The sequence below is a fragment of the Dermochelys coriacea genome, chromosome 9 (genome assembly GCF_009764565.3).
Source record: "Dermochelys coriacea isolate rDerCor1 chromosome 9, rDerCor1.pri.v4, whole genome shotgun sequence".
NCBI classification, from domain to species: domain Eukaryota; kingdom Metazoa; phylum Chordata; order Testudines; family Dermochelyidae; genus Dermochelys; species Dermochelys coriacea.
The window spans coordinates 5,441,402-5,467,699 of NC_050076.1; the positions used below are offsets into that span (position 1 = coordinate 5,441,402).

Below are 26,298 nucleotides of genomic sequence, written 5' to 3' on the forward strand. Positions count from 1 at the left end.
ATGAACTGGATAAACAGTTAAGGGGATAATTCACAGGCCTGTGTGTAGCATATTAGGGCTCTTGGCAGACTAATTTGGGGCCTATTGACTACAGTGGGCTATGGATCAGGCTCTTAAAGCCAAGACTGTGCCGCTTGGCAGCCAAACTGATTTGCTTGCATGAGCCTGGAAAAGGGGAAGGTTGTTTGGTAGCCAGAAAAGTGGTAGGGGCTGGAGAGGAATAACTGCCAGTGGAGTCATTAAGGGAAGACAGCTGTGCTAGACGCACCAGAACACTGTGTACCCTCCAGACACCATGCTCTGGCGAGAGCTGACCTAGCAGCAGGGTTTTCTTAAAAAACCCTTGTATCGAACAGACCTTGGGACAAGGAGTTGAGCCAGTGGTGAGAACATTTCCACCCAAAGTGGGTGCACTGAGAGAGAGCTGGAGTTCAGCTACGCTGCTGCAAGTCTGCAGTTCCACCGGCTTCCCGGAGAGCAGGAAGTGGCTGGATGGGGGTGTCACATGAGTAAGGACGGAGTCGAAATTGCACAAGAACGTCAGGCTTCCGCGGAATCAGACGTGTGAAGCTGGAAGGGACCTCGAGAGGTCGGCTAGTCCAGCCCCCTGTGCTGAGACAAGACCAAGTAAACCTTCACCAGCCCCAGCAGGTGTTTGTCCCACCTGTTCTTAAAATCCTCCACTGACGGGGATTCCACAACCTCCCCTGGAAGCCTGGTCCAGAGCTTCACTGCCTGTAGAGTTAGAAAGCTTTTCCTAATATCTAACCTACGTCTCCCTTGCTGCAGTTTAAGCCCATTACTTCTTGTCCTGCCTTCAGTGGCCATGGAGAACCATTGATCCCCGTCCTTTTTAGACCAGCCCTTCATGTATTTGGAGACTGATCAGGTCAGGCCTCCGTCTTTTCTCAACACTAAATATGCCCCGTTTTTTTAACCTTCCCTCACAGGTCAGGGTTTCTAAACCCTTTCTCATATTTGCTGCTGTCCTTTGGACTCTCTCCAATTTGTCCACATCTTTTCTAAAGGGTGGCACCCAGAACTGGATGCAGTACTGCAACGGAGGCCTCACCAGTGCCACATGGAGCAGGACAACTACCTCCCGTATTTACATATTACACTCCTGTTAATACCCCCCAGAATGACATTAGCCTTTTTCGCAATTGCATCCCATTGTAGACTCAGTCCGTGTGTGATCCACTATAGCCCCCAGATCCTTTTCAGTAGTGCTACCACCTAGCCAGTTATTCCCTGTTTTGTAGTTGCACCTTTGAGTTTTCCTTTCTAAGTGTAGCACTCTGCTTTACTGAATTTCATTTGGCTGGTTTCAGACCAATTCTCCAATTTGTCAAGGTCATTTTAAAGTCCGATCCTTGCCTCCAAAGTGCTTGCAACCCCTCCCAAGCTTGGTGTCATCTGCAGATTTTAAAGTCACACTCTCTATTCCACTATCCAAGTCACTAATGAAAATATTGACCAGTACCAGACCCAAGACTGACCCTTGCAGGACTCCACTAGGTACGTCCTCCCAGTCTGAGGGTGAACCATTGGGCACGGTCTCTCAGCCACCTGGGCATCCATCTAGACCATATCTCCCTAGTTTGCTTATGAGAATGTCATGTGGGATTGTGTCAAAAGCCTTACTATAGTTTCACTTAAGTCAAGATATATCATATCTATTATTTCCCCCCACCCATCCACTAGATCAGCAAACCTTTGGTTTCTTGTTGTTAATATTTATTATTTCTCTCTTTTATTTCTGTATTTATTTCGCTGGATCAGGTCTTTATTTAGCATCAGTTTGCACCTGTCTTGTTAATAGCATCGATTAAAGCATTGGTTTTGAATGGCCATTTAAATTGCAACCCAGTTTGTCACTGAAACACAAGGGATGGCCCTGCAGATCTAGGACACTGCAGAAGACATGTAACCCGGGCCTGGTATTTTGTGGCCTTAGCATAAGTGGGATGATACCCACCTACATGGTCCACTGATAAATACTTGAGGCCTGATGCTGTTCTCAGTGACACAGGAGCAAGGCCTGATTCAAGTCAACGGACTCCTTGCACGCTTAAGGTTACACACAGGCTTAGTTGCTTTGCTGGATCAGAGCCTAACTCCTTCTAAATCAGCTGAGTTACATCAGTGCAAAATTGGTGCCAGTGAGATAGGGCTCAGCTCCCGGTTTCTGAGGTGCTTCCAGCATCAGCCTAGTAATATACAAAATGTATTAGGAAACCAAATGCTTTTCCTTTGAGACCTGCAAGAAAAGCAGTGATGTCTCTTGTGGGGAGAGAAGATGGCCACAAGGCCTATGATGGGGCAGAAGAAAGGATACGGGGTCCTGGGTATAAGGGAGTCCATCCCATAAACTGAACCACAGGTCTTGGGATCAATTCAACTTCATCTACACAGGCATTAAATTCCAGCTTTACTTGCACAGCACGTTGATGGAAAATCGGGGGTGGGGTCAAGTTCCATGGATCCCTCCATCCCAGCTCCAGGGCGGGGCAGGGATGGTGCAACTTGTTTTTGTTCTGTTTCATTGCCAGCCTAGGCTAGAACCGAAGATCTTCCAATTCTGGGCGAGGTGCACTGGCGGTGGGACCCTTGCAGCCTCGTTTCAGTGTATGTGTTGGGGGGGGACGGAGAGAGATCAAACTCTTCCCCCCCTCCCCCTTCCCCATGAAGGTATTCTGGGCTTCAAAGGTGCAATGATGGATGGTGCTAGGCAGCATGCATGCATCATTGCTGGTAGATTATGCCATGGACCTATCTTTTCCGCCTAAGTGATGCTGATAATATGGCACATTGCCTTCTTATAGCACGTCCTTCCTAAAATGTGTGATCAGAAATCCAAGAGGAAACCCTGCCAGCAACCTTCAGGGGTAACACATGCACTGGTAATTCATTTAATTAAATACATCAGTGACAGCACAGGACAGAGGTCACCAAGGGAAAGTAGGATGACCTAGAGGAAGGACATAGGCAGAAGACCTGATTCTAATTCTGGCTCTGCCACTAATTCACTGTCTAACTAGACAGACAGAAAAATAGGGGGAGGTAAAACTGAGGCATAAACCGACTTGTCCAGGGTCACCCAGGAGATCAATGGTAGAGGTAGGACTAGAACCTAGGTCTCCTGAGGCACATTCCAATGCCCTGTCTACTGGACTGCTCAGTAATCTGGCCCTACTCCAAAGCCTATTGAAATCAATGGACAGACCCAGCGTCTTCAGCAGACTCTGGGGCAGCCCATATAGGCCCTGATTGACATTAACAGGAGCAGAATAAGGCTAATCAATTATGGTTATTATCACTACTACCACCACCATCATCCCTGCCACAACACTAGAGTAATGGACCATGGTACTCCACTAGGGGGTCCTTCCCAACCCAAGCCATTCCACCTTCCACCAAGCTACGGAGCGAGTGACTATCTTTAGACACTCAAACAAGGTAGAAAAATGTATGTACCCATTTTCCAGACATAACAGAGACGGCCCATTCAGGACATGGAATTGGGGTGCCCATGTCATTTAAAATCATCCTGCTCCACGCCCTGGTATATATATATTGTAGGAACCAAACCTGCAGAGGCAGACGGGGTTGGGTCTTTTCCAGCACAGATGTCCATGAGAACAAGGATTGGCCCCTGGGGACAGCAATAAGAGTATTTGGTTCTTAAGAGACCAATCCAAACTGGCATAATCTACTGGAGAATCGCCTTTCTGCTGTTTCCTGTGGAAGTGCTCACCCCATTAGATTAACTGTCCTGTCCTTTCTCTCACCAGTGTGTGGCCAGCCAGTTCGCCCTCTGCCTGGGATAATCAAGCGCATCATTGGAGGGCGGAACGCAGAGCCCGGCTTCTTCCCTTGGCAGGCCCTGATCGTGGTGGAGGACACATCCAGGGTCCCCAACGACAAGTGGTTCGGCAGCGGGGCCCTCCTCTCTGACTCCTGGGTGCTGACGGCGGCTCACGTCCTCCGCTCCCAGCGCCGGGACAACACCGTCATCCCCGTGTCCAAGGAGCACGTCACCGTCTACCTGGGCCTACATGACGTGAGGAACAAGAAGGATGCCGTCAACCGGACGGTGGAGGAGATCATCCTGCACGGGGGATTCGACATCCAGAACTACAACCACGACATCGCCCTGGTCAAGCTGAAGGAGAAGGTGACCATGGATGCCTACGTAATGCCTGTCTGCCTGCCCCAGTTTGAGCACGAGCTGGAAGGGCCTCACCCCAACACCTTGGGCCTGGTGGCCGGCTGGGGCATCTCCAACCCCAACATCACCGTGGATGAGATCATCAGCTCGGGGATGAGGACGCTGTCCGACATCCTGCAGTACGTCAAGCTGCCGGTGGTGCTGCATGCCGAGTGCAAGACCAGCTACGAGTCCCGCTCAGGCAACTACAGCGTGACCGAGAACATGTTCTGTGCTGGCTATTACGAAGGGGGGAAGGACACCTGCCTGGGAGACAGCGGAGGAGCCTTTGTCATTCAGGACCCTGGGACCCAGAGGTGGGTGGCCCAAGGCCTGGTCTCATGGGGTGGGCCAGAAGAGTGTGGAAGCAAGCAAGTGTACGGGGTGTACACCAAAGTGTCTAACTACGTGGACTGGGTGGGGGAGAAGATGGGATCCTCACACAGGTGGACATTCCTGGATCCTGAACTGAAGAGATGAGCTTGCCCCAGCCAGCAGGCACAACTCTGGTCTTCTGCAACCGGTAGCAGCAACACTCAATCCCCTAAGCCTTATTTCACAAGGTTTGCTTGGCATCACATTCCTTCATGTGCGGTCGTAGGAAACGTCCGCTCAGCGGCTCATGGGATATGAGCTGGTGGACCTCAGCCAGGTTCCTTAGCAGGACAGGCATCCACGTCAACCAGAAGATACCACCGTGGCTACCTGGCCCCTGTGCCGGCGTCTGCGCAGAGAGGCCAAGGACTGGGTGGGGCTGTGGAGACTGACCTGCACCCTCACGCTTGCTGGGGGATGGTTCCTTCAGGTCAGGGTTGATGTACCCTCACGGGGAAAGCCATGCCCTGCTGCTGCCTGCCCCGCACTCCGCGCTGTGCAGAGAGGCCATCAGCACCCAGGGCTGTCAAGCCAGCACATTCCACCAGCACTACACCCACTTCTGAAATTCCCCCGGGGCGGGGAGATACAGGAAAACCCAGCTGTAGCAACACAGGGCCCACAAAGCCCCTCATTCTGACTCTAGACAAAGAGCTCACCTCCTTGGTAGCGATAACAGGGGAGGGGAGGGGGTTCTTGCTGATCTCTTTATCCTGCTTTATCTTCAAACCAAGCTCCCTTCAGCACCAGGCAGTCGGTGGTGTCCTAACATCAGCCCAGAATAAAGGCCATGGTTCCACCAGGGCTTCTGGCTAGGTCAAGGCACCAGAATCTGGAATCAGGCCCTTAACTGACATGTATTTGGGGGTCAAGGGGGGGGGGGTCACTGACCAGAATTCAGAGTGAAACAAGATATCCCAGCTCTGTCCTCTGAGGCCAGATCCTGATATCGTTTACACTGGTGTAGATCCAGAGTCACTCCATTGACTTCAGCAACCCCTGGATTGATGTTCACTATCAGCTCCAAATCGAGCCCACTGGTTAGCAAGAAAGCCCCGGTACATGCTTTCCCAGCTGTTCCCGCCTCCATCTTCTCTGCACTGAGACTCCACAGCTGCTAAACTTGGAGCTGGCTTTTCAGTGTGGACGCACAGGAGCAAAGGGTGTGAAATCCATCCCGCTCCCTTCCATTGGTGCCCTAGGCTGGGGTCTGGGAGGAGGTTTCCTTGTTCCCTTTGCTAGGATAGCATCAGTTCTTCAGCAATGATAAGGATACGCCCGCTACACCTGTGCCATGAGAAGCCTATTGGCACAGTACACGGAGGTGCAGCAATTGAGAGACCTCTGAACTGCACTACGCCCGGGCTTTTCCTTCTTCCCCCTACAAAGCGCAGACTGCCAAGCAATGGCCTGAGCTTTATCCCAGATGGGGAGAGTCCGGGTGCATTTCAGGGCACTTACTATGCATGACCCTTTCCCTGCTCTAGAGTTAAATGGGCCACATTGTCCGCGCTGAGCATGTGATGCTGTGACTTGCAGCATGTGCGTTGGAGTTTAACACCATCAGTGCCTGGTGAGAGGACGAATCCCTCTTGCTGGCAAACCCAGCTTGTTCCGAGAGTGAGACGGGCAGAGGATAAAGCAGAATAAAGCCAGGCAAAGGAGTTTCCACGCTACGCGCACACGCGCACGTGCACTGCAATATAGTCTTCCCTCTCTTCCAGAGCCGTGTGGCTTGGCAGGCATTTGCAATCCTTTCCTTGCACTTCATTTCCAGTGGGGTATGCCCCATGTGAGTTCTCTTTGAGTTGGAGGATTCCCAAAGCCAAATTGAGTCAAACCTCCCATGTTTCCCTTGGTTGCACATAGGAGTTTTATGTGGCTTCAGAGTTTGGATACCTTCAGCATGACTCTATAAACTGACCCAGATTTGGGCAGAAGTCAACCCCAGGCTCACTGGAGACTTGTTTCTGGGTATGGTGCATGTCACAGCTACCGGGCAAACGGCACTGCTGACCCCTCCTGGTCTCTCTGAGTGCCTCCCCCATCCTGAACCTCAAGCCTCGAGTCATCAGCTGGCATAGGGTGGAATCATGCGATTCTCCCTCTCTCAGACTGGGTCTGGACTACAGTCCCATTACATTCAGCTCCTGCAATGGAGCGTGACGGTGGTACCCAGTGACCAGATGCCTCCTTAAAGCAAAGTATTGTTTATCTACAGCAAAAGCATTTCAGCGAAAGCGGCTGTTACAAACCAAAAAAACCACACTCTGTGCATGTCTAGCTCGCCAGGTGTTTAAACTCTCTCCTCTGTGTACTTGTGAACCCCCCACGTACACTCACATAGTGATGCCGGTTAGTAAAACACGGAAGGGTAGCTGCTCTCTGATGGATACCTGCATGTGGCTTCTGTTGGGCTGAACCTTACTATTCTGGCTTGTTTTTACTCAGACCTGGGGAGTTTTACCTGGGTATGGGGTGAGCAAACACTGAACTAGACCCTCAGGCTTTGACCCACAATCATTTAAGCAATGCAGATAGCAGCAAGAGGAGCGAGATCCTCCGGAGACCAAAGGAACATGTCTATTGTACACACATGCTACGGCCTGTAATCCCGACTACGCCACGTAGCTAGAAGATATTATATTTTTTGTACTCTATTCTGTCAGCTGTCGAACGCTGTGTATGGACTGTCTGTATCATTCTTACTGGGAAGAAAATAAAGCCCTGGTATGAACAAAGCATGTGTCCTGGCAATCCACTGTTCTAACCAGGAGACTGCAGCCTGAGTGAAGTTCATGGGCCTGCACCCTGCATTCACCCTGCTGTGTTGTGCTCCTCCCACTTCCACAACTTGGGGCTTCTTCTTTATGTGCATCCCCTCCCAATGCACTGGCACCACTAGCTTTTTCCTCTTCTTAATCCAATCACAAAAATAATGCACCAAAGTATGGGGAATAATGGGAAGGGCGAGGCTCACCAACATCCAACCCCTGGGGCCATGGGCAACTAGCCATATGTGGATACACCTATTTGATCCCAGCAGACAATCCCTGCTCCCAAAGGGAAGTGAAACATCACTCCCGGGTCCTGCCAGTGTGCCCCTGGGTGGGGAATTCCTTCCTGACCCATGATCAGTTTAGCCCTGCGTGCATCAGTGGATTCAACCTACTAATGACCAAGTGTCCTCTCCTTGCTGAAGACTGCAAATCAGGGAACACGCTCCTCTGCATCAAGACCATCTTTGAGGTGTCTTCAGGCAGAGAGGAAGGAGCAGAGGAATGCATATGAAACAAGCAAATACTTCCATGCAAACATCCTTCTAATAAAGGAGAGAGAGGGACTATAGAGTATCAAACCTGGGGCTAACTAGAAGGCTGCTTTCAAAGTTTTTAAGTGGTTTGACAGCTTTTCATGCCATGCCAACCCATCATCCCCAGCTGCTGGCATGCACCAGGCCACTACACCACCCCAGTCCTAGCTCTTTGAGTGCTGGTCCATCTTCCAGCAGGGCTAATTCTTTGAGTGCAGGGCACCCCTCCTGCCCCCCAACTGCCTCCCCAGTGCCAGTCTATAGCAGATCAAACACTCATCGCTGGGGCGCCTCCTGCTGGTCAGTCCAGGAATTAGCTCTTTCCAGTCTCAGAGCGCCTCCTGCTGGCCAGTGTCTTGCCTGCCGCTGGCCCCCCCGTGTCCCTCCCAGACCCTGGTGCCCGTTACTTTGGGGTGCTGCCCCACAGCAACACCCCCACACTCTGGGTCTCCCCTCCCAGGGGAACCCCCTCCCCCTAGGCCCACCTTGCCTCAGTGGTTACTGCCAGTCATCATCTAGCCCCCTTTCTCTAGGGCAGACTGCAGTCTGTAATGGTCACTCATCATGGGCAAGGGGGGTGGACCAGCTGCCTCTGCCTATCCCCAGGCTGTATCTCTGCAGCCCCAGTACCTCCTTAGGCCTTTAACAAGGCCTCAGCCTGGGGAGTTGCCAGGCTGGAGCTCCCCAGCTCCTCCTCCTGCCCTGCCCTGCCCTGCCCTGCCCTGCCCTGCCCTGCCCTGCCCTGCCCTCCTAGGCAGCTAGGCCCTTCTCACTCCAAAGCTAGAGAGAGACTGAGTGTCTTCTGGCCCTGCAGCTCTTTTATAGGGCCCGGCCTGGCTCTGATTGGCCGCCTCTCAACCTTTCCTTTTTGGCTTTCAGCCCCAGCCTGCTCCAACGGCTGGCTTTTAACCCTTTCAGGGGCGGAGCAGGGTGACTGCCCCACTACACAGGCCTTTGATTCCCATCCCATCATTGTCAGTGAATAGTGCCTTCCTTTAGAAAGACTAACCTACATGCTTCAGAGTCATACCATGGGAGACCATGGACCATGCACATACAGGATTTATGATCAGTGCGACACTGAATGTGCTAGGCTATAAGAACATAAGAACAGCCACACTGGGTCAGACAAAAGTCCATCCAGCCCAGTATCCTGTCTTCCAACAGTGGCCAGTGCCAGGTGCCCCAGAGGGAATGAACGGAACAGGTAATAAGCAAGTGATCTATCCTCTGTCGCCCATTCCCAGCCTCTGGCAAACAGAGGCTAGGGACACCATCCCTGCCTATCCTGGCTCATAGCCATTGATGGACCTATCCTCCATAAATTTATCTAATTATTTTTTGAACCCTGTTATGGTCTTGGCCTTCACAACATCCTCTGGCAAAGAGTTCCACAGGTTGACTGTGCATTGTGTGAAGAAATACTTCCTTTTGTTTGTTTTAAACCTCCTGCCTGTTAATTTCATTTGGTGACCCCTAGGTCTTGTGTTATGAGAAGGAGTAAGTAACACTTCCTTATCTACTTTCTCCACATCAGTCATGATTTTATAGACCTCTATCATATCCCCCCCTTATCATCTCTTTTCCAAGCTAAAAAGTCACAGTCTTATTAATCTCTCCTTATATGGAAGGTTTTCCATACTCCTAATCATTGTTGTCACCCTTTTCTGAACCTTTTCCAATTCCAATATACATTTTTTGAGATGGGGCGACCACGTCTGCACGTAGTATTCAAGATATGGGCATACCGTGGATTTATACAGAAGCAACATGATATTTTCTGTCTTACTACCTATTCCTTATAATGATTCCCAGCATTCTGTTCACTTTTTGACTGCCGCTGCATATTGAGTGGATGTTTTCAGAGAACTACCCACAATGACTCCAAGTTCTCTTTCAAGAGCTACTCAAGCTTTTTTAAGAGAGCCAGATCCTAAAGTCCTGTCTCAATTTTGCTCATTCGAGGGAGGATTTTCCAGAGTATCTAAACTGCGCACTAAGTCCTGCCTGGCCTCTGGTTTGAGCCCAAGCCGCTCCTCTGTCCACCCTCAAATCAGCCTGATTCAGGTCAACAAGCACTCAGGACCCAGGCCCTAGATCCGGTTGCGGGATGGGTCAGAACCCAAGTCATGCCATGACTTAGGTCCACACCTGGTCATGCTGCAGGGCAGACACAGGCCGAGTTGCTTGCCTGAGTCAGAAGGTCTGCATGGTGCAATAGAGACACATTAGCACGGCTGTGAGACCCAGGTCCAGCAATTGTAAACCCAGGTTTCCAGTGCAGTGTGGACACTCCAGCATAGTCTTGGAAACACCGAGTCCACAAGCCCGGGTCCCACAGACCTTGGTTTACAATGCCATGTAAGACTAACTTTTAATGATTTATGAGTGTAAGTCCCCTTGACTTTCAGTGTTATTTGTGCTTCTAAGTCACTTGGTCACCTCTGGAACTCTCACCGCCTACTGCCATTGGCTTCCTTGGCAACTTGCCTGCATAAGAACTGAGCCAAGGGACTCGGGACTTGTCCCAAAGTGCTGCTACATTTAAAAAAAACCTCAAAATCTATGGAATATAGGCTGCAAAGTGTGTTGATCCATGAGCCTTTTCTCTCTGGAGGCTTGGGGTCCCCATTGGTTGGGTCTCAGGGATGCTAAGGGGCCATATTTTGCTCCGTGATAATCTAGTAATTCCCAGGTAACTCCATCACACTTACACTGGATATAATTAGAGAAATGACATCAGATGTGGGGGAGGTGAACTGAGGGGGAAAGGGTCTTAGGAACTGTTTAGAATTAAACAGGAGATAATTTCTTGTTGCTGTCTTGTAGTAACATCTGACTAAGCCGAATCCTGAGGTCCTGATGCAATCTTTACTCCAGTTTTACTCAAATTCCCAATAAAACCAGTGTAAACAACTGATCTGGGGATTTGCCTCCATCTATGCTAGAAAATTTGGTGTCTCAGGTGGGGTTTTGCATATGTCTCTCTTGCATCTGACCTTACTCCTTGCGGTTTCAGTGTGTGGGAAGCCAAAGTTTTCCAGGAGTTTGCTGGCCCGGATTTCCAACGGACGCTATGCCCAGCGAGGAATATCTCCGTGGATCGCCATGCTGTATAGGGGACGGCAGCCCTTCTGCGGAGGCTCTTTGCTAGGTAAGAATTTCTTTGGTACTCGGCATCATCTGGGCTGATGACTGGAGTGATAACGCTCTGATTCAACAGCTCGAAGAATTCGGAGGAAAATGAGCAAGCCCGGGTTGACAGGCAATTCGTATGGCGCAGAGTGGAATCAAATCTGGTTTGACACAATGCTATCCAGAGACACTGGAGTGCATTGCATGAGTTAGACACTGAATGCTCAGTGTCCGTGGAGGGCTATGAAGCCATCACTACGTACAATAGACCCCATACAGCCTTGAAGAGCGGAGTTTGTTTTACCAGAAGAAAATTCAGCTCAGACACAAGGGTTCTCCCCTGATCTCTTCAGACACGACATAGGTGCCGGCTTCCTCCAGGCCCGGGGGGGTGCTCAACCCCCCACTCCACCCCAGGCCCTGCCCCCACCCAACCCCTTCCCCCAAGCTCCCACCCCCGTCCCATCTCTTTCCACCCCCGCTCCGCTCCAGGCCCCTCCCCCACCCCATCCCTTCCCCCAGCTCCCATCCCGCCCTGTCTCTTCCTGCCCTGCCCTGCCCCTGCCCTGCCTCTTTCCCACCCAGTTCCGCCCCCTCCCCCCAGGGTGCCCCATCCCCACTCCTCCCCCTCCCTCCCAGAGCCTCCAGCATGCCACGAAACAGCTGATCACGGCGGGCGATAGGTGCTAGGAGGGGGGAGGTACGGGGAGGCTCTGATCGGTGCGGCAGCAAGCGGGCGGGAGGCGCTGGGGGGGCAGAAGGGGGAGCTGGCTGCCAGTGGCACCCACAAATTTTTTTCTGTGGGTGAAACACGACCTTTAACTTCCAACCAGGCAGCCAGCAGAGGGGACAATTTAATACCTCATTCCAAAAAGGCATCTCTAACACCCACTCATGCTGCCCTGGATCAGAAACAGGGTGGTTTGGAGTCCACACATAAGACATGAACCCACCAGTGACAGGCCCACTAGGCAAGAGAACTGTTAAGCGAGCCATGCCCCTGGTGTCTGATCACACACACTGCTGGGGGATTGGCTATAAAGGAGATATAAGAACATAAGAATGGCTATACTGGGTCAGACCAAAGGTCCATCTAGCCCAGTATCCTGTTCTCCGACAGTGGCCAACGCCAGGTGCCCAAGCAGGACTGAACAGAACAGGTAATCATCAAGTGATCCGCCCCCTGTCACCCATTCCCAGCCCCTGGCAAACAGAGGCTAGGGACACCATCCCTGCCCATCCTGGCCAATAGCCATTGATGGACCTATCCTTCATGAACTTACCAAGTTCTTTTTTGAACCCTGTTATAGTCTTGGCCTTCACAACATCCTCTGGCATGGAGTTCCACAGGTTGACTGTGCGCTGTGTAAAAAAAATGCTACTTTTAAAGCAAAGATATGCTCTGCTTTAAACCTATGCTGCAGGGACCCGATCCTGCGTAGCACAGTCACTCCTACCACCTGAAAGTGGGGAGGCCTAGGAGGGGAATGAGCACCTCTGAGCCACATTAGCATGCGGATGCCCAAGTGTCGGACCATGTCCGCTATGTCTAGCCCCTGTGCAGACCTTGAGCTCTTGCATGCCAAGGCCTGCGCATGGAGGGGGACTGAGCCCCTCTGTGCAGAAATCTCGGCCTACTGCTTACCCTGCCTGGAGCTCACACGTGGGCTCTGTCCCCAGTGGCGGGGGGAGCACAGTGACGTAGTGCTGCCTGCTGGTTTCCTTGCAAAGACTAATGGAACTCACAATCCCCCTATGAAATACCGACAGGAGCGGGGTGGCTGGGTTTGGTGGGTACCACCTCAAGGTGGTGGGGCACAGGAGAGAGTCTCCTGCTGAGCAACAATGACTCCTGGGTTGTATTGATGGATCAGTGGCTCTTTGGCCACCTTCTTGCCATCGGTTTCTTTTGACCAGCCAGTAGTGGGTCTCAAGGCTCCCCTCCTGAAAGGCCCTGAGAGCTGGGACTCCCCTTAGGGTCAGTGAGCTTTGGCCTCTCTCTTGTGCTCAGCCCCGGGCCCCCAGGACTGTGGAGTAGCCCCTCTGCACATGGGGTGAAATTCAGCACAAGGTCTACCTCCCCCCGTGAGCCCCAGTTCAACCAAGAGTCCAGCACATGGTTTCTTGGTCCCATTTGGGCGTAAGCAGTGCCTGGCCCTAGTATAGACCCCACGTACAGGTGTGAATGATCCCCCCAACCCTGCCCCAGTGGAAGGATTTCACGTGCCACAACTGCCCAGCCCTGGGGACCAAGAAACCTTTTGAAAGCAGCAGATGGCCTGGAGGACATCCAGTGTTTTCTCAGCGTGGTGCATCCCATGGAGCAGAGGTGTTGAGAGATGTAACTGATCTGTGTAAAGTGCCTGCAGATCCTTAGATAAAAGGTGTCGTGTACATTATAAGCAGGGTTATTGTTAGAGAGGAGGTTGGGTGTTGTGAGCTATCCCATGCATGGGAACTGGGCTGGACAGGTGTTGTGAACTATCCCGTGGGTGGGAACCACTGTTCCCTCTAAGCTGTGCGTGTGTGGGCGTACACATAGATCCTAAACCCCGCGCGCATGGTGAATCACTGCGTGCACAAAAATTTGCACAAAAGAAATTTTTTGCCCACATGGCCTGTCAAAAATTTGCACAGAAGAAATTTTTTGCGCAGACGGTCTGCCAAAAATTAGAGGGAACACTGGTGGGAACTGGGCTGGATGGGTATTGTGAGCTATCCCATGCATGGGGACAGAGCTGGGTGGGTGTTGTGAGCTATCCCGTGTGTGGGGACAGGGCTGGGTGGGTGTTGTGAGCTATCCCATGCATGGGGACCGGGCTGGGTGAGTGTTGTGAGCTATCCCATGCATGGGGACAGGGCTGGGTGGGTGTTGTGAGCTATCCCGTGTGTGGGGACAGGGCTGGGTGGGTGTTGTGAGCTATCCCATGCATGGGGACTGAGCTGGACTGGACAGATGTTCTGACTCTTTTGTGTTCTAGGAACCAAATGGATTGTCACTGCTGCTCACTGCCTCCACCAGGAACTGGAACTGGAGAACCCAGTTTTCCGCAGCTCGGATGTTCTCAGCCCTTCCTCATTCAGAATAATCCTGGGTGAGTGACCAGCAATCAGCACTGCACACTGGCTCAAGGGGTGGTGATGGGGCAGAGACAGGTCACTGACTACAAGTCGTTCCAGGTGGGCAGAGGTCTCCCAAGATCCCATGGCCTGGGTAATTAAAGGCAAAGTGGACTCAGGCTAGCACCCTTTATGCCAATCCCCTGTGCAATTGCTGTGTGTATCCTTGGTTCACACACTGGCTCACCACTTCCTCCATGAACCCTTCAATATACAGTCTCTGATGTTCTCTGTGGCTCCTCTCTGCCCCTGCCTGCTGAACTGGGTTCCCTGCCCTGGGAGCCCCACAAGCTAGTTGTGCCACGATGATACGTTATGTCTGCCAGGCACAAATTTGCTAGGACATGTCCTGCTCTGAGCTATTTGCTTCTCCAAGCCCCCAAATGACTTTAATGGGAATTCATGCCCCTTTGGGAAGGCAGGGTGATGGCCTCCCATAACTGCATGTAGACACCTCTCCCTGGCCCTCCTTCCTTCACAGGGAAACACCGGACTTTAAAGCAAGATGACACTGAGCAGCAGCTGCAGCCGAAGAACATCATCATCCATCCCTCCTACAGGGCGGCCACCTTTGAGTATGACATAGGCCTGGTGGAGCTGTCTGAGCAGGCGGTGCTGAATGACTACGTGATGCCGATTTGCTTTCCTGATGGTTCACACCACCAAGGCAAGAGCTGGCTCTTTCTCCTTGCCCACCCAGGGACAGAGCTGGGCCAGCTCTGAAACGGGCAACAAATCTGGCTACAGCTCTTGAGATTCAGGAACTGATCTTGCAGAGGTGCCAATCAGCTGGTAGCTCCCACTGCAAGCAGACCATAAAGCCCAACTGCCGGGCTAAACACAGACCAAGGTGGATACGTAACCAAAAGATATGTGCAAGACAGAGACTCCAAGGAGGGTGGAGAGGAAGTGCTTATGGTGCTTCAGGGGGCTATTAGTGAGAGGCCATGGGGCAAAACTGATCCAAAGGCTAGAAAGATTTTCATGACAGCCAGCCTAGCTGTGAGCAGTTTGTTATGGGGTGATGGCATTATCTCCCCAAGGGTGGTCCTTCATGTCAATCACTGGACAAAGTGCTAGCAAATACGCGATAGGGACAATCTTGACTTGGGATCAGGACGGACTAAATGACCTAGAGGTGCCCAGCTCTGACCCATGTGATTCTTTGATCCAACCCCCAGAGTTTTTTCTCTCTCTCTGGTTCTCCTGGCTGCTATGTTCTTTATCCCGTTGCCTCTACGCAAAGGGGACAGAGGACTGGTCCAGTAGGCATCTCCTCTGCCTGAGACAGTCAGACACAGGCTCTTTCAAGAACCGCTTGCCATGTGTGTGAGCCTCACATCTTGCCAGGCAGCCGTCCCTCCCAAGACCTGCTTTGCTTGTAATCTTCACAGCACCTAGTTTCAGAAGAGGGGACTTACAAGCTAGGATCAGTGCCTCAGACCAATATCAGAGCAGCTAAGTGGAAGGGCAATTACGGATGTAGCTGGCTGCATGAAACCAATCTATATGCCTGCCCTGGACTCCTCTTGAACAACAAACCAGGCATGTTGGATACAAAATCTGCTTCAAGGGAGATAACAGTTGCCTGGGGACAGGCCAATTCTGGGATAGTGAAGGAATGGCTTAGAAAGATGCTAACATGTAGACTGGTTTCAGAGTAGCAGCCGTGTTAGTCTGTATCCGCAAAAAGAACAGGAGGACGTAATTTGTTAGTCTCTAAGGTGCCACAAGTCCTCCTTTTCTTTTAACACATAGACTGATTCACTTCCATGTTCAGCAGGGTCCAGTTGATAGCAGAATCCTCTTCCCACACCTGAGTATCTCTTTGCTAGCAAACTCTTCTTGATTTTGCTTTCAGATGCCATGGTCATTGTCAGCGGATGGGGGAAGCAATTCTTGCAAAAACGCCCTGAAGCCTTGATGGAGGTGAGAATTATTAACCTGAGAATAGCAGGATCTAAGGGCCTGAGCACAGGGGTGGGGTCCAGCGTCCTGCCTCTGACACAAGCCTCCTCTGTGACCTCAGGCATGTCACTTCCCCTCTTTGTGCCTCAGCTACCGCAGCTGTAAAATGAGGATGCTGGCTCTGGCCTCCTTCTCGGTAGCCAAGTGAGAGTTCAGGTTTGTCCGGTGCTGGGAGCTGAGCAGCACCACAAACACAGCAGGAAAGCCAGCAAGGGCTGCTGGAATCCTGGTAGTGCCTTGCCTGGAAAACTTCGCAGAAAAATGCACCTGTCTAAAGCCAGAGTGGATCCAAACTCCATGCCTGTTATGTACATTGCTGCTGGCAAACAGCCACCAGGGCCTTGAACGTGAGTAAACACACCTCTCGGGCATAGCATCATTTCTCCAAAATCGCTGCATGCGGCCGGCGACCTGGGAGAAACCAACAGACACGTATGCAACCATTGAGCAATGAGCAAATAGGAGCGCTTCGCTCAACTGCTTCACTCGGCTCTGAGGCATCGGGGGCTTTGAAATATATCGATTGCGGATGAGGCTGCCAGCAGCAGAGTCCAAAGGAGAAGCAGGTCAAACCTTCAGCATCAACTGGAGACGTGTAATATCAGCTGTGCTAATGGAATCCAAATGGCTTGGCTTTCTCTCCCTTTACAACAGGCTGTCCATGAACGCTGCATCAAATGGGAACATGGCCCCACCAGACCTCACCAAGGTTTCACCTATTGCTTCAGTGTGATGTTAGTTTGCGGGTCAGCCCAGATGGCTGGTCCTAGTTATCCTTTTCCCAGACAAACCCCAACAGGAGGTGCTGGGGGACCTACAGGCAGATCTCCTGGTGCCAGTTTAGCCCCAGAGCATAGTTATTATTTGTCTGGATGATGATAGTGCCCACAATGTGGTCAAGGGCTCTCCGCACACACAGGAACATGTGATCCTTGCCTTGAAGAGCTTAAAATCTAACAATATGTCTCCACAGCACTCGGAGGTCTGAGTGCAGTCATTGATTAGCTTTCAAGGCCTGAAGGAACCCCTGTCATCACTTAGTCAGACCTCTTGTATAACATGGGCCCTCGGACGTCCCACAAATAACTCCAGTTTGAATTCAGCAATGTGAGCGTGTCCCCAGGGCTTCTGACATGCTCACACAGCCCACACTGTAGCCTACGCCGCTGCACCTACACTGATATTTTTCACCAGGCTAGCATGGGCAAAGCTAGCATCTGGACCTGATCTGGAGTCACACCTGGGATCGCAGTGTAGACATAAACTACAAAGTCAGGAAGAGCGCGGGAGACAATCAAAAATAGGTAGATTACACCTTTTGGCAAATATTGGGAGAGCCCATAATCATCCCCCCTGGCAAGTAGGAGCCCCATGTCCACCTCTTCATCCCACCACCTCTGCTTAGCGAGAGCAGCTGTGTCCTCGTGTCTCTTCCTAGTCCTAAGCTGTGTTTGTCTCTTCCGTCGCTGGATTTACTCACGCCGGTGGCTTTTCCAGCTGGCTTCCTGTTCCATCGCGCTTTGGGCCAGACTCTGTCGTCAAACACACGAGTGTGAACGGGAACTGCAGACACGTGTCTGAGGGCAGAATTAGACCCTTTGCATAAAGGCATTTGGCATGAACGCCCACTCCTGCCCTCTTCAAGTAGAACAAGATAAGGAAGCTTTCAGTATACACAAGGAGCTGGGTCTTCTCCATCTCTGATTTCTATAGGTTAACTGGTTTCAGAGTAGCAGCCGTGTTAGTCTGTATTCGCAAAAAGAAAAGGAGTACTTGTGGCACCTTAGAGACTAACAAATTTATTAGAGCATAAGCTTTCGTGAGCTACAGCTCACTTCATCGGATGTATTTGGTGGAAAAAACAGAGGGGAGATTGATATACACACACAGAGAACATGAAACAATGGGTTTATCATACACACTGTAAGGAGAGTGATGACTTAAGATGAGCCATCAGCAGCAGCAGGGGGGGGAAAGGAGGAAAACCTTTCATGATGACAAGCAAGGTAGGCTATTTCCAGCAGTTAACAAGAATATCTGAGGAACAGTGGGGGGTGGGGTGGGGTGAGGGGGAGAAATAACATGGGGAAATAGTTTTACTTTGTGTAATGATTCATCCATTCCCAGTCTCCATTCAAGCCCAACATCCCACCCCACCCCCTCACTCAAACGCTCACAGGTTCTCAAGCAGCATTCTTCTGACTTGGGCAATGTGTGAATTTCAGTTGCTCTCGACAGAAATATTTTTCCGTTGGTTTGTGTGTGTGCAGTTTGTGTGTCTACAGGGTACAGTGTGTGACATTTAGTGACATTTACCACTACAGATCGGATCCTTCCAAGCCTGCATAGATACAGCAGGGGCCCCCACGAGCCAATGGGCACCTGGTAACGAAGTGTTTTTCCCATCTTGCAGATTGAGATCCCGCTCACGGACCATGCGTTGTGCCAGGAAGCCTATGCGAGGCTGCAGAAAAAGGTGACGGATGATATGATCTGTGCTGGAGAGAAAGAAGGTGCAGCTCCCTTCTATCCACACCAGCTTTGGTGCAAGTGTGTCCTTCCATCCGCCCCAGTGGGAAGGTCTCACCCTCATGCTGTTAGACAGGGTTGGGGTCTAGGGGCTAGGGGGTGAATTCTAAGGGGGTCACAGGTCTTTACCAACTCCTCGTGCGAAGAGGGGGCAAGGGGCACGTAACCTTGTGCAGAGGCTAGCACGAGGCTTACGCGCCACCCAGCAGAGCTTACGGTGGATTGAAGAGATGCACAGCCCTTGTGCTGACCTGCCGCTGGGTGTGGCCCTTCAGCATAGCCCCCGTCTGCTTCCCCTGCACAGGCTCTATCCATCAGGGGACGTGGATGGGGCTCTGGGCCCTGAGGCTGTGCTGAAGGGCTGGGGCCAGCAGGGATCTCAGTCTGTCAGGGAAAGGGCAGTACTCCCAGGGTGCAGCCTGCAGCCCCCCACTCAGAGTCCATGTCTGCCTCCCCAGAAGAGGAGGGTATCTGCCACTTCATAGCTGCAGCAGTGGGGGGAGGGAGCCTGATCCTGGCAGCCGAGACTGCCTCCACAGAGCCCCTCCTGCTTCCCATCCGGACAGATCCCGCTGCTGACTCTGGCCCTTCAGCTCAGCCGTGTCCGGTCCTTACACCCACCACAGGGTCATGCCCCACACTTTGAAAATATCTGATCTAATGCAACCAAAAGTTATTGGGCTGTTGTCAGGAATCCCTGGGTGAGTTTCCCTGGCCTGCGTCGGATGGGACATCAGAACGGATGCTCACTGTCTGGCCTTACAGCCATGAACGCTGGGAAGTTCCGCAGTGGGGATGGGCTTATGGAGAGAGGTTCACTCCGTGCAACTACTGCAGGGGATTCAAAGGGGACACAGCTTCTGGTTTGGTTCCGGACAGATAGATTCGCCTATACCATGCCAGGCCCGGTTTCCTGATAAGCTGTGGTCACATCTTAACATCTGGTTTTCACATCTCCTTGAAACCAGTTTGAGAAGTTAACCCATCTTTTCTCCTGTGCTGGATGTCTTTGGATTGGGGTGACCAGATACCAAGTGTAAAAAATCGGGATGGTGGTGGGAAGTAATAAGTGTCTATATAAGACAAAGCCCCAAATATCGGAACTGTCCCTATAAATTCGGAACATCTGGTCACCCTGCTTTGCAGGAAACATCAAACCTAGATCCTGGCCACATGTGGTCACTAAAGGCTGTACAGTGGGGGGGAGGGATAGCTCAGTGGTTTGAGCATTGGCCTGCTAAACCCAGGGTTGTGAGTTCAATCCTTGAGGGGGCCACTTAGGGATCTAGAGCAAAAATTGGGGATTGGCCCTGCTTTGAGCAGGGGGTTGGACTAGATGATCTCCTGAGGTCCCTTCTAACCCTGATATTCTATGATCACTTTCCAGGGTGTTAACGCTGGTGTCCTGGCCAAATTTTAGGTTGGGTCATTCTGCCTCCCTCTATTTCTCCTTTAGTTTCAACTAGGTCCAGAATTCTTCCTCCCTTCCCATCTTAAATCACTTCTCAGCCTTGCTGTGCACTGGTATAGAGTTGCCACATTCTCCACTCAGAACTGGCTTCATTTTAGTGGGGGCACGTAGCTAACCCTGTCCGTAAAGTTGGAGTAGCAATTTGCAAAGTCTGCAGCGCGTTTGGGTCCCTTGGACGCCATGGAAATGACCACCCTTTTCTTCTTCCCACAGGAGGAAAAGATGCTTGTAGCGGAGATTCAGGGGGGCCCATGGTCACATTAAGCAACCAGAATAACCATTGGCAGCTGATTGGCACAGTGTCCTGGGGAGATGGATGCGGGCAGAATGATCGGTATGGAGTGTATTCCAGTGTGCCCAAGAGCTTGGCCTGGATTAAGCAGGTCACTGGGGTGGAATATTGAATTCTCTGGCCTGCTCACAACCCTGGCTAGGTGAGAACAGCTGGGAGGAGTACCAAGTTTGCCAGTTCTGCAGCAGACAATTAAGTCGGTGATACATCAATGGGTCGTTCCAATTTCTGCCAAAAAAGCCACCTCAGGGAGATGCCTTTCCTGCTTCAGAGTATAAATTCCCTCAGGATACAGTGGCAGGAAAGGCCTAGACTGGATTCCTGCACCCACCTAAAATGACCTCTGACCTGAGCCCATCTCTGCAGCCAGTTCTGCGGGGATAAGCCAATTTCCTCTTGGTTTCCAGGCACCAAGAGCCACGGATGGACCATTCTGCAATTCCATTGTAACTTCATTGACCAGGAAAGCAAAGGATAAACCTGATGCCATGATCAATACTGCTGATTTAGACTAGGGGGAACCCTGCCAGAGTTTGGGATTTTACAAAACACGTGAGACTTTAAAAAAAAAAAAAAAAAAAGCAGGGTTTCACAAACCATCTCTGTTATGAAACACGGCAAAGGAATGTTTGCTACTTAAACCAAATCATTATTTTTAAGGCCACTGAATATTTGTAAAAGTGCTTCGACTTAATTGTTAGCCTATGCTATACAAACAAAGGGCCCAATGCTGCAAATACTTAAGTATTCCCTACTGTGATGCTAACGGGAGCATTCAAAGTACGACGCCCGGTAATATTTCCAGGATCAACTCTGAGAAAGATAGTATCAGGGGGTAGCCATGTTAGTCTGTATCCACAAAAACAATGAGGAGTCTGTTGGCACCTTAAAGACTAACAGATTTATTTGGGCATAAGCTTTCATGGGTAAAAAAACCACTTCTTCAGATGCATGGAGTGAAAATTACACATACAAGCCTGAAAAAGGTTTCAGAGTAGCAGCCGTGTTAGTCTGGATTCGCAAAAAAGAAAAGGAGGACTTGTTGCACCTTAGAGACTAACAAATTATTTGAGCATAAGCTTTCGTGAGCTACAGCTCACTTCATCGGATGGATACTCTTTCTCTGCCTCTGGGAATAGAGTGGTTAAAATTCACCCCTCTGTGTAAAGCCAGCACAAGATCTATATCACATTTAAGTCAAAAATGGGACTTAGGTGGCATGTCCGGCTCTGCCCAGGGGTGAATTTCACCTAGGCAGAAGAATGTCTTTCAAAACATGCAGCCTCTCCAAATTCAGGATCTGCAGACCAAAGCGTCCTGCCCTTGGATGTTTCAAGTTCTTCCTGCAGCGTACAACCAATGATTGCTGTGTGACTTCTCCGGTCCCTCTCCCAATGCCTTTGCTGTCTCTAGTAGGCAGCTGCGTCTTAGTAACCCACAGGTTAAACAATGTTATTCTTTCCACACCCAGTATTCATACCAAAGGAAAGGTGAGGAGGGGTTTACAGCAAGCGGAACTTGGTCCAAATCTATGCCCTGATTCTGCCCCCCCGAAATCAGTAACAAAGCTCCCCCTGAGCAGAACAGCAGCGGGGTCAGACCCAGGCCTGCTGGAATACACAGGCCTGCTGGTGGCACTTAGCATTTGCACTTGAGGCGGTCCATGTCTGATACTCTAATTAAAGCCTCTTAAAATAAAGTGAGGCTGAGACAAACGGTAGCCACAGGACTGATCCAAAGCCCACTGAACTCAATAGACAGGCACCCATTTCCGTGGGCTTTGAATAGGCCCTAGGTCACCACTGCTTCTGCTGGGTGATGCTCAACATTCAGGTACCAAAAGGCTGCAATGGTGACAGTATGCATAATAAAGCTCGCCACTCTGTCAGCTCTGCCAGCTTCCACATCTGCTTTTCCTGGCTTCATTTGCACGGTCAGAAAGGTCCACCAGACCCAGTCGACTCAATCTGCAGTATGCAACTCAAACACACAATGCTTCTTGCAAGATGCAACATGTAACGTGCTAAAAACATATCATGCACACAGAAGATGTATGCAACATATAGGAAACACAGTGCTTGTGCAGCACTCCCACGCAATCTGTGTAATACTTGGGCTCGTATTCTCTCTTGCCTTTGAGCTACCATAAGGGCGGCCGTTTAGCTATTGCTCTTCTAGCATCACTCAGGAAGGAAGATCGGAAGCAGGTCTCTGCGATTGCACGTGAATAGGATTTGTTAAAAATGACTCTGGCTTACGCCTTGCACGTCGATTATTTAGAACCTTGAAACAGCCTTAAAGAAGCACTCGGCAGCCAGCCGGGAGGTAGCTGCACATAGGCTGAGAACAGAGAGAATAACAGAAATTAACACTGTGGCTGGGCAAGTAGCAAGCAGCTACCATCCCAGAAAAGTACATTTCACATCAAACTAGCTGAAAACCAGTCACTTCCTCTACTTTCCTGCTAAGTCTTGAGTTGAGGGGTCAGCTCTCTGCCATAGAATGGGGAGTGGGCTGGACATTGACCTCTGGGAGACCCTGGTGATACAACCTTAACTGGCTGTCTTTCTCCCCTGAAGAAGGCAGGATGGGGGAGATATCAGGGCGGGGGGGAAATTGCAAGTAGAAGGTCATTGGGTCACTTCCCAGAAAAGACAGTGGAAGGGAAGAATGGGGTGACCTGTTGTGGGGTGAGAGATCCCAGCTCAGCCATGCAAAACCCCAAGCCAGGTGAGACTCACCCCCCCACCCGCCCCTTTACAATACTCCACTCGGGTCTGTGATGCAGGGAAAGAGGCATCTGAGTCTGAGCTCTGAGTCGGGCGCCACATGTCCCGACCCTGACCCTGATCTCACTGGCACTGGCTTTCCCCTGGGGTGATCAAGAGCAGAATCAGGCCCCATATCTCCCCTAATCCCTGCAGCAAAGGCTCCTGAGGACCCTGAGGAGTGCTCAAAATCCAGGTCTACACCCAAACCTTGCCATACTTCAGGCTGGGTGGATTCAGCCTGCTGAGAGAGGTTTGAGCTACAAAAATGGCATCCAAACCCATGCCTGGATCCAGGGGGCCAGACCTGGGGTGTTGATCCAGATTCATCTCTAGCAAGAGGAGCCCAGATTTTACACAGAGGTACACACTAGTCCAGATCTGAAATAAACGCACTGATTTCAGTGGAGTCACTTCAGATTCACACAAGGGCAGAGGAGAGCCAGTGGCCTATAGCCCCACAGAGTGTATTTCACAGGGTTTAGGTTTGAAAAATCTTAGTTTGGAGGCCACAGGAAATGGAACACTTTTTTTCTTAGGAAAGGGCAAAATGAAAGTCTGGCTCCTGTAGCATCAATCCCTGGGCTCCAGGATCTGCACTTCGACAGCTCCAGGATAGCTATCACCCAGCCAGAGCTGATGAATTGCTGCTACAAGAAACGTTTCTTCCTCTCTCCTTTGATAGCTCTGCAGTTAATCACTGATGCTGGACATGGAGCCCATCTGGCCCACTTCCCTTAGTTCATTAAATGCACAGAGGTGCTGTCCTGGGCTTTGGTCCCTCTGTGTTCACCAAACAGCAGATCATTGCAGGGGAGGGCTAGAAAACAGGGCGCAGAAGAGAAAAGGAAAAGCCATGACAGACGCCACCTTTGCTGGCACCTCTCGACCTGTCGGCGCACAAGCCCTGTTCTGCAGCCAGAGGCCAGCTGATTCTGCAGAGAGCACGAGGCAGGCAGAGTCTGGCTGCTCCATCCAGGGACGAGGACAAGATCACTGGGATGGAGCATGTCCACTCGCTGACCCTGCGACCAACAAGGGTCAGGCACCCGCAGCTGTATTCTCCTTACGCACGGTGCGTACCATGGGCAGGCCCCTGTGTTCTGCCCACTGGACTCACTCAGTGACAGCCTCCAGACCTGCTACAACAAGGACAAGGAAGGGAGAATGGGTCAGCTGTGCGTACCACACAGAAACTGCTGGGGGGCACCCCTGCTTGCTAGAGAGATATTGGCCCAGAGAAGCTGGGATACAGGGCACTGTGCTGGGCTACTCCAGACCTAGCCTCAGGAGGAGAACCTCAGTGTGCGCTTGCTATCCCACCCTGCCATGCTGCTGGCCTAGGGGGAATAGCCAGCTGATCTCCAGGGGCAGTAACTGACTGAGTTACTAACTGACTGACCCTGACTGAGTAACACACACACACGAGCTGTAACTGTGTTCCTCGGCCATAGCTGAGGAGCTGGGTAACAGCATGGCTCTGCTGCAAAATTCAGCTCTGGATCTCCACCTCCGCAAAGAATTGAGGCTGAATCCCAGCCTGGCTGTGCTATATCACATCACCGCTGTGGGCCTCAGTTTCTCCATCTGCAAAATGGAAGTAACAACGGACCAGGAATGCTTGCCCTGTGCTCCAAAAATATCAAGCCCTGTAGCACTGCTCAATAGTATTATTTTTTAAACTCGGATCTATTTCTCGTAATGCCTAGTGGTCAGTGAGCCAGCCGTTATCCAACGGCAGTATCAGAGACTGCAATGAATCCCTGCAGTTTTCCTTTCACTAATCAATTATTGTGTAAACTCAGTCAAGGAAGAAGAAAGGCGAATGACTAAGGGAGATTCTTGAGCAGGACAGGATGAAAGCTTTACTTCAAAAGAAACCAAATTCCTTTCCTGGGACATTTGCCAAAGGGAGTTGAGTCTTAAAAGTGGGAGTTGGAAGGACTGAGAGCCAGATTCTGATCTCATGGACACCAGGATAAAACCGGAGTTACTCAGATGAAGTCAATGGCACAGAGATACTGCCCTAAAAATGCCTACAGACAGACCGATTAAATTAGACAGAAAACCACTGCAAGGGTTGATTAGGTTTCCACTGTTGCCACTGAGTTCAGAATTGAATCATCTGTATTCCAGTTTGTGTTAGGAACTGTCCAAACACATAGCAAGAGCCAGGCCCTGTGCTGAAGAGCTTGCAGTCTAGACAGACAAAGAGTGGGACAAAGCAACAATCTTCATCCTTTCCCCAGAGAGAGTAAGTGACATGCCAAGGTCACACCAGGAGCCTGTGGCAGAGAAGCTACAACAATGGGAGGTTTTTTAAATCTCCTTTTTACTTGAAGAAACGTTTTTTTAGCAAAGAAAATGAGGCTTGGTACGTTTCTATAGCATTCATCCCAGGAATGCCATTGGGCACGGTGTGATTAGACTCGGGGCTGGTGCACAATGGAAACCAACAGTCGGGGTGTTTCTTTGGAACAGACAGGGCGTTCCAAACGGACACAAGGAGCATCACAACTAGCGCTGGGCAATGCTGTCATTACCAAACACCCCCCACCCCCGCCCCCTCAGAAGGTGGGGATGGGATTCAGCACAAACCCCACGACATCGGAGCTGGAGCAAAACCCTGGGCGGTCTGCTTTGCCTGGGGACTGTGGATGTCCCTCTCCTATTGACTGGAATGGAGCACCTCAGGCTCACCACCCGGTATTGTTCTGGGCGAGGGGGTTGGCCGGGCCTGGCCCCCCGAGCCGTTCAGTCCCAGACATTGTTCCAGCAGCCAAACCTCTGGTTTGGGGAGTGGGGCTTTCCTGGCCTTTACCCGCCAGTGGGAATGAACACTCGAGCACAAGTGGTGGGGTGTTTGGTCACCCTCTGTGCCTGGTGCAGCAAAGGAGGGGATGGAAGATGAGTGTGGCTGAAATCAGCACCCGCTCCAAGCCCCTTCTTCCACTGAGGAACCCCAGGGAGTCTCCTAAAGCCAGAGGGGCCTCAGGTGCCTGGGGCCTACGTCAGAGCTCTTAGTGTGTCATTTCATTTCTGTCTCATCTGCATGTACATGAACAATCAGCCCACGTGCGAGAGAGAGGGTAGTGTCTGTGTGAGTGTGCATATGTA

The 26,298-nt window shown here is 51.1% G+C and overlaps 1 protein-coding gene across 2 annotated transcripts in view; it reads left to right on the forward strand.

The window, feature by feature from the left end:
* MASP1 (MBL associated serine protease 1) overlaps positions 1-20,640 on the forward strand; it is a 66,492-nt gene extending 45,852 nt beyond the window's left edge. The window contains exons 11-16 of one of the 2 annotated variants that reach the window (XM_038416917.2): positions 10,918-11,052; positions 14,015-14,128; positions 14,635-14,820; positions 16,015-16,082; positions 18,535-18,634; positions 20,335-20,640. In XM_038416917.2, coding sequence (XP_038272845.1) covers positions 10,918-11,052; positions 14,015-14,128; positions 14,635-14,820; positions 16,015-16,082; positions 18,535-18,634; positions 20,335-20,525 — 794 coding nt within the window. In that variant the 3' untranslated portion in view covers positions 20,526-20,640. Of the gene's footprint in view, positions 1-3,794; positions 6,499-10,917; positions 11,053-14,014; positions 14,129-14,634; positions 14,821-16,014; positions 16,083-18,534; positions 18,635-20,334 lie in introns of those variants that run through there. The other variant, XM_038416916.2, reaches the window with a different exon arrangement.
* Positions 20,641-26,298: the final 5,658 nt, after the last annotated feature.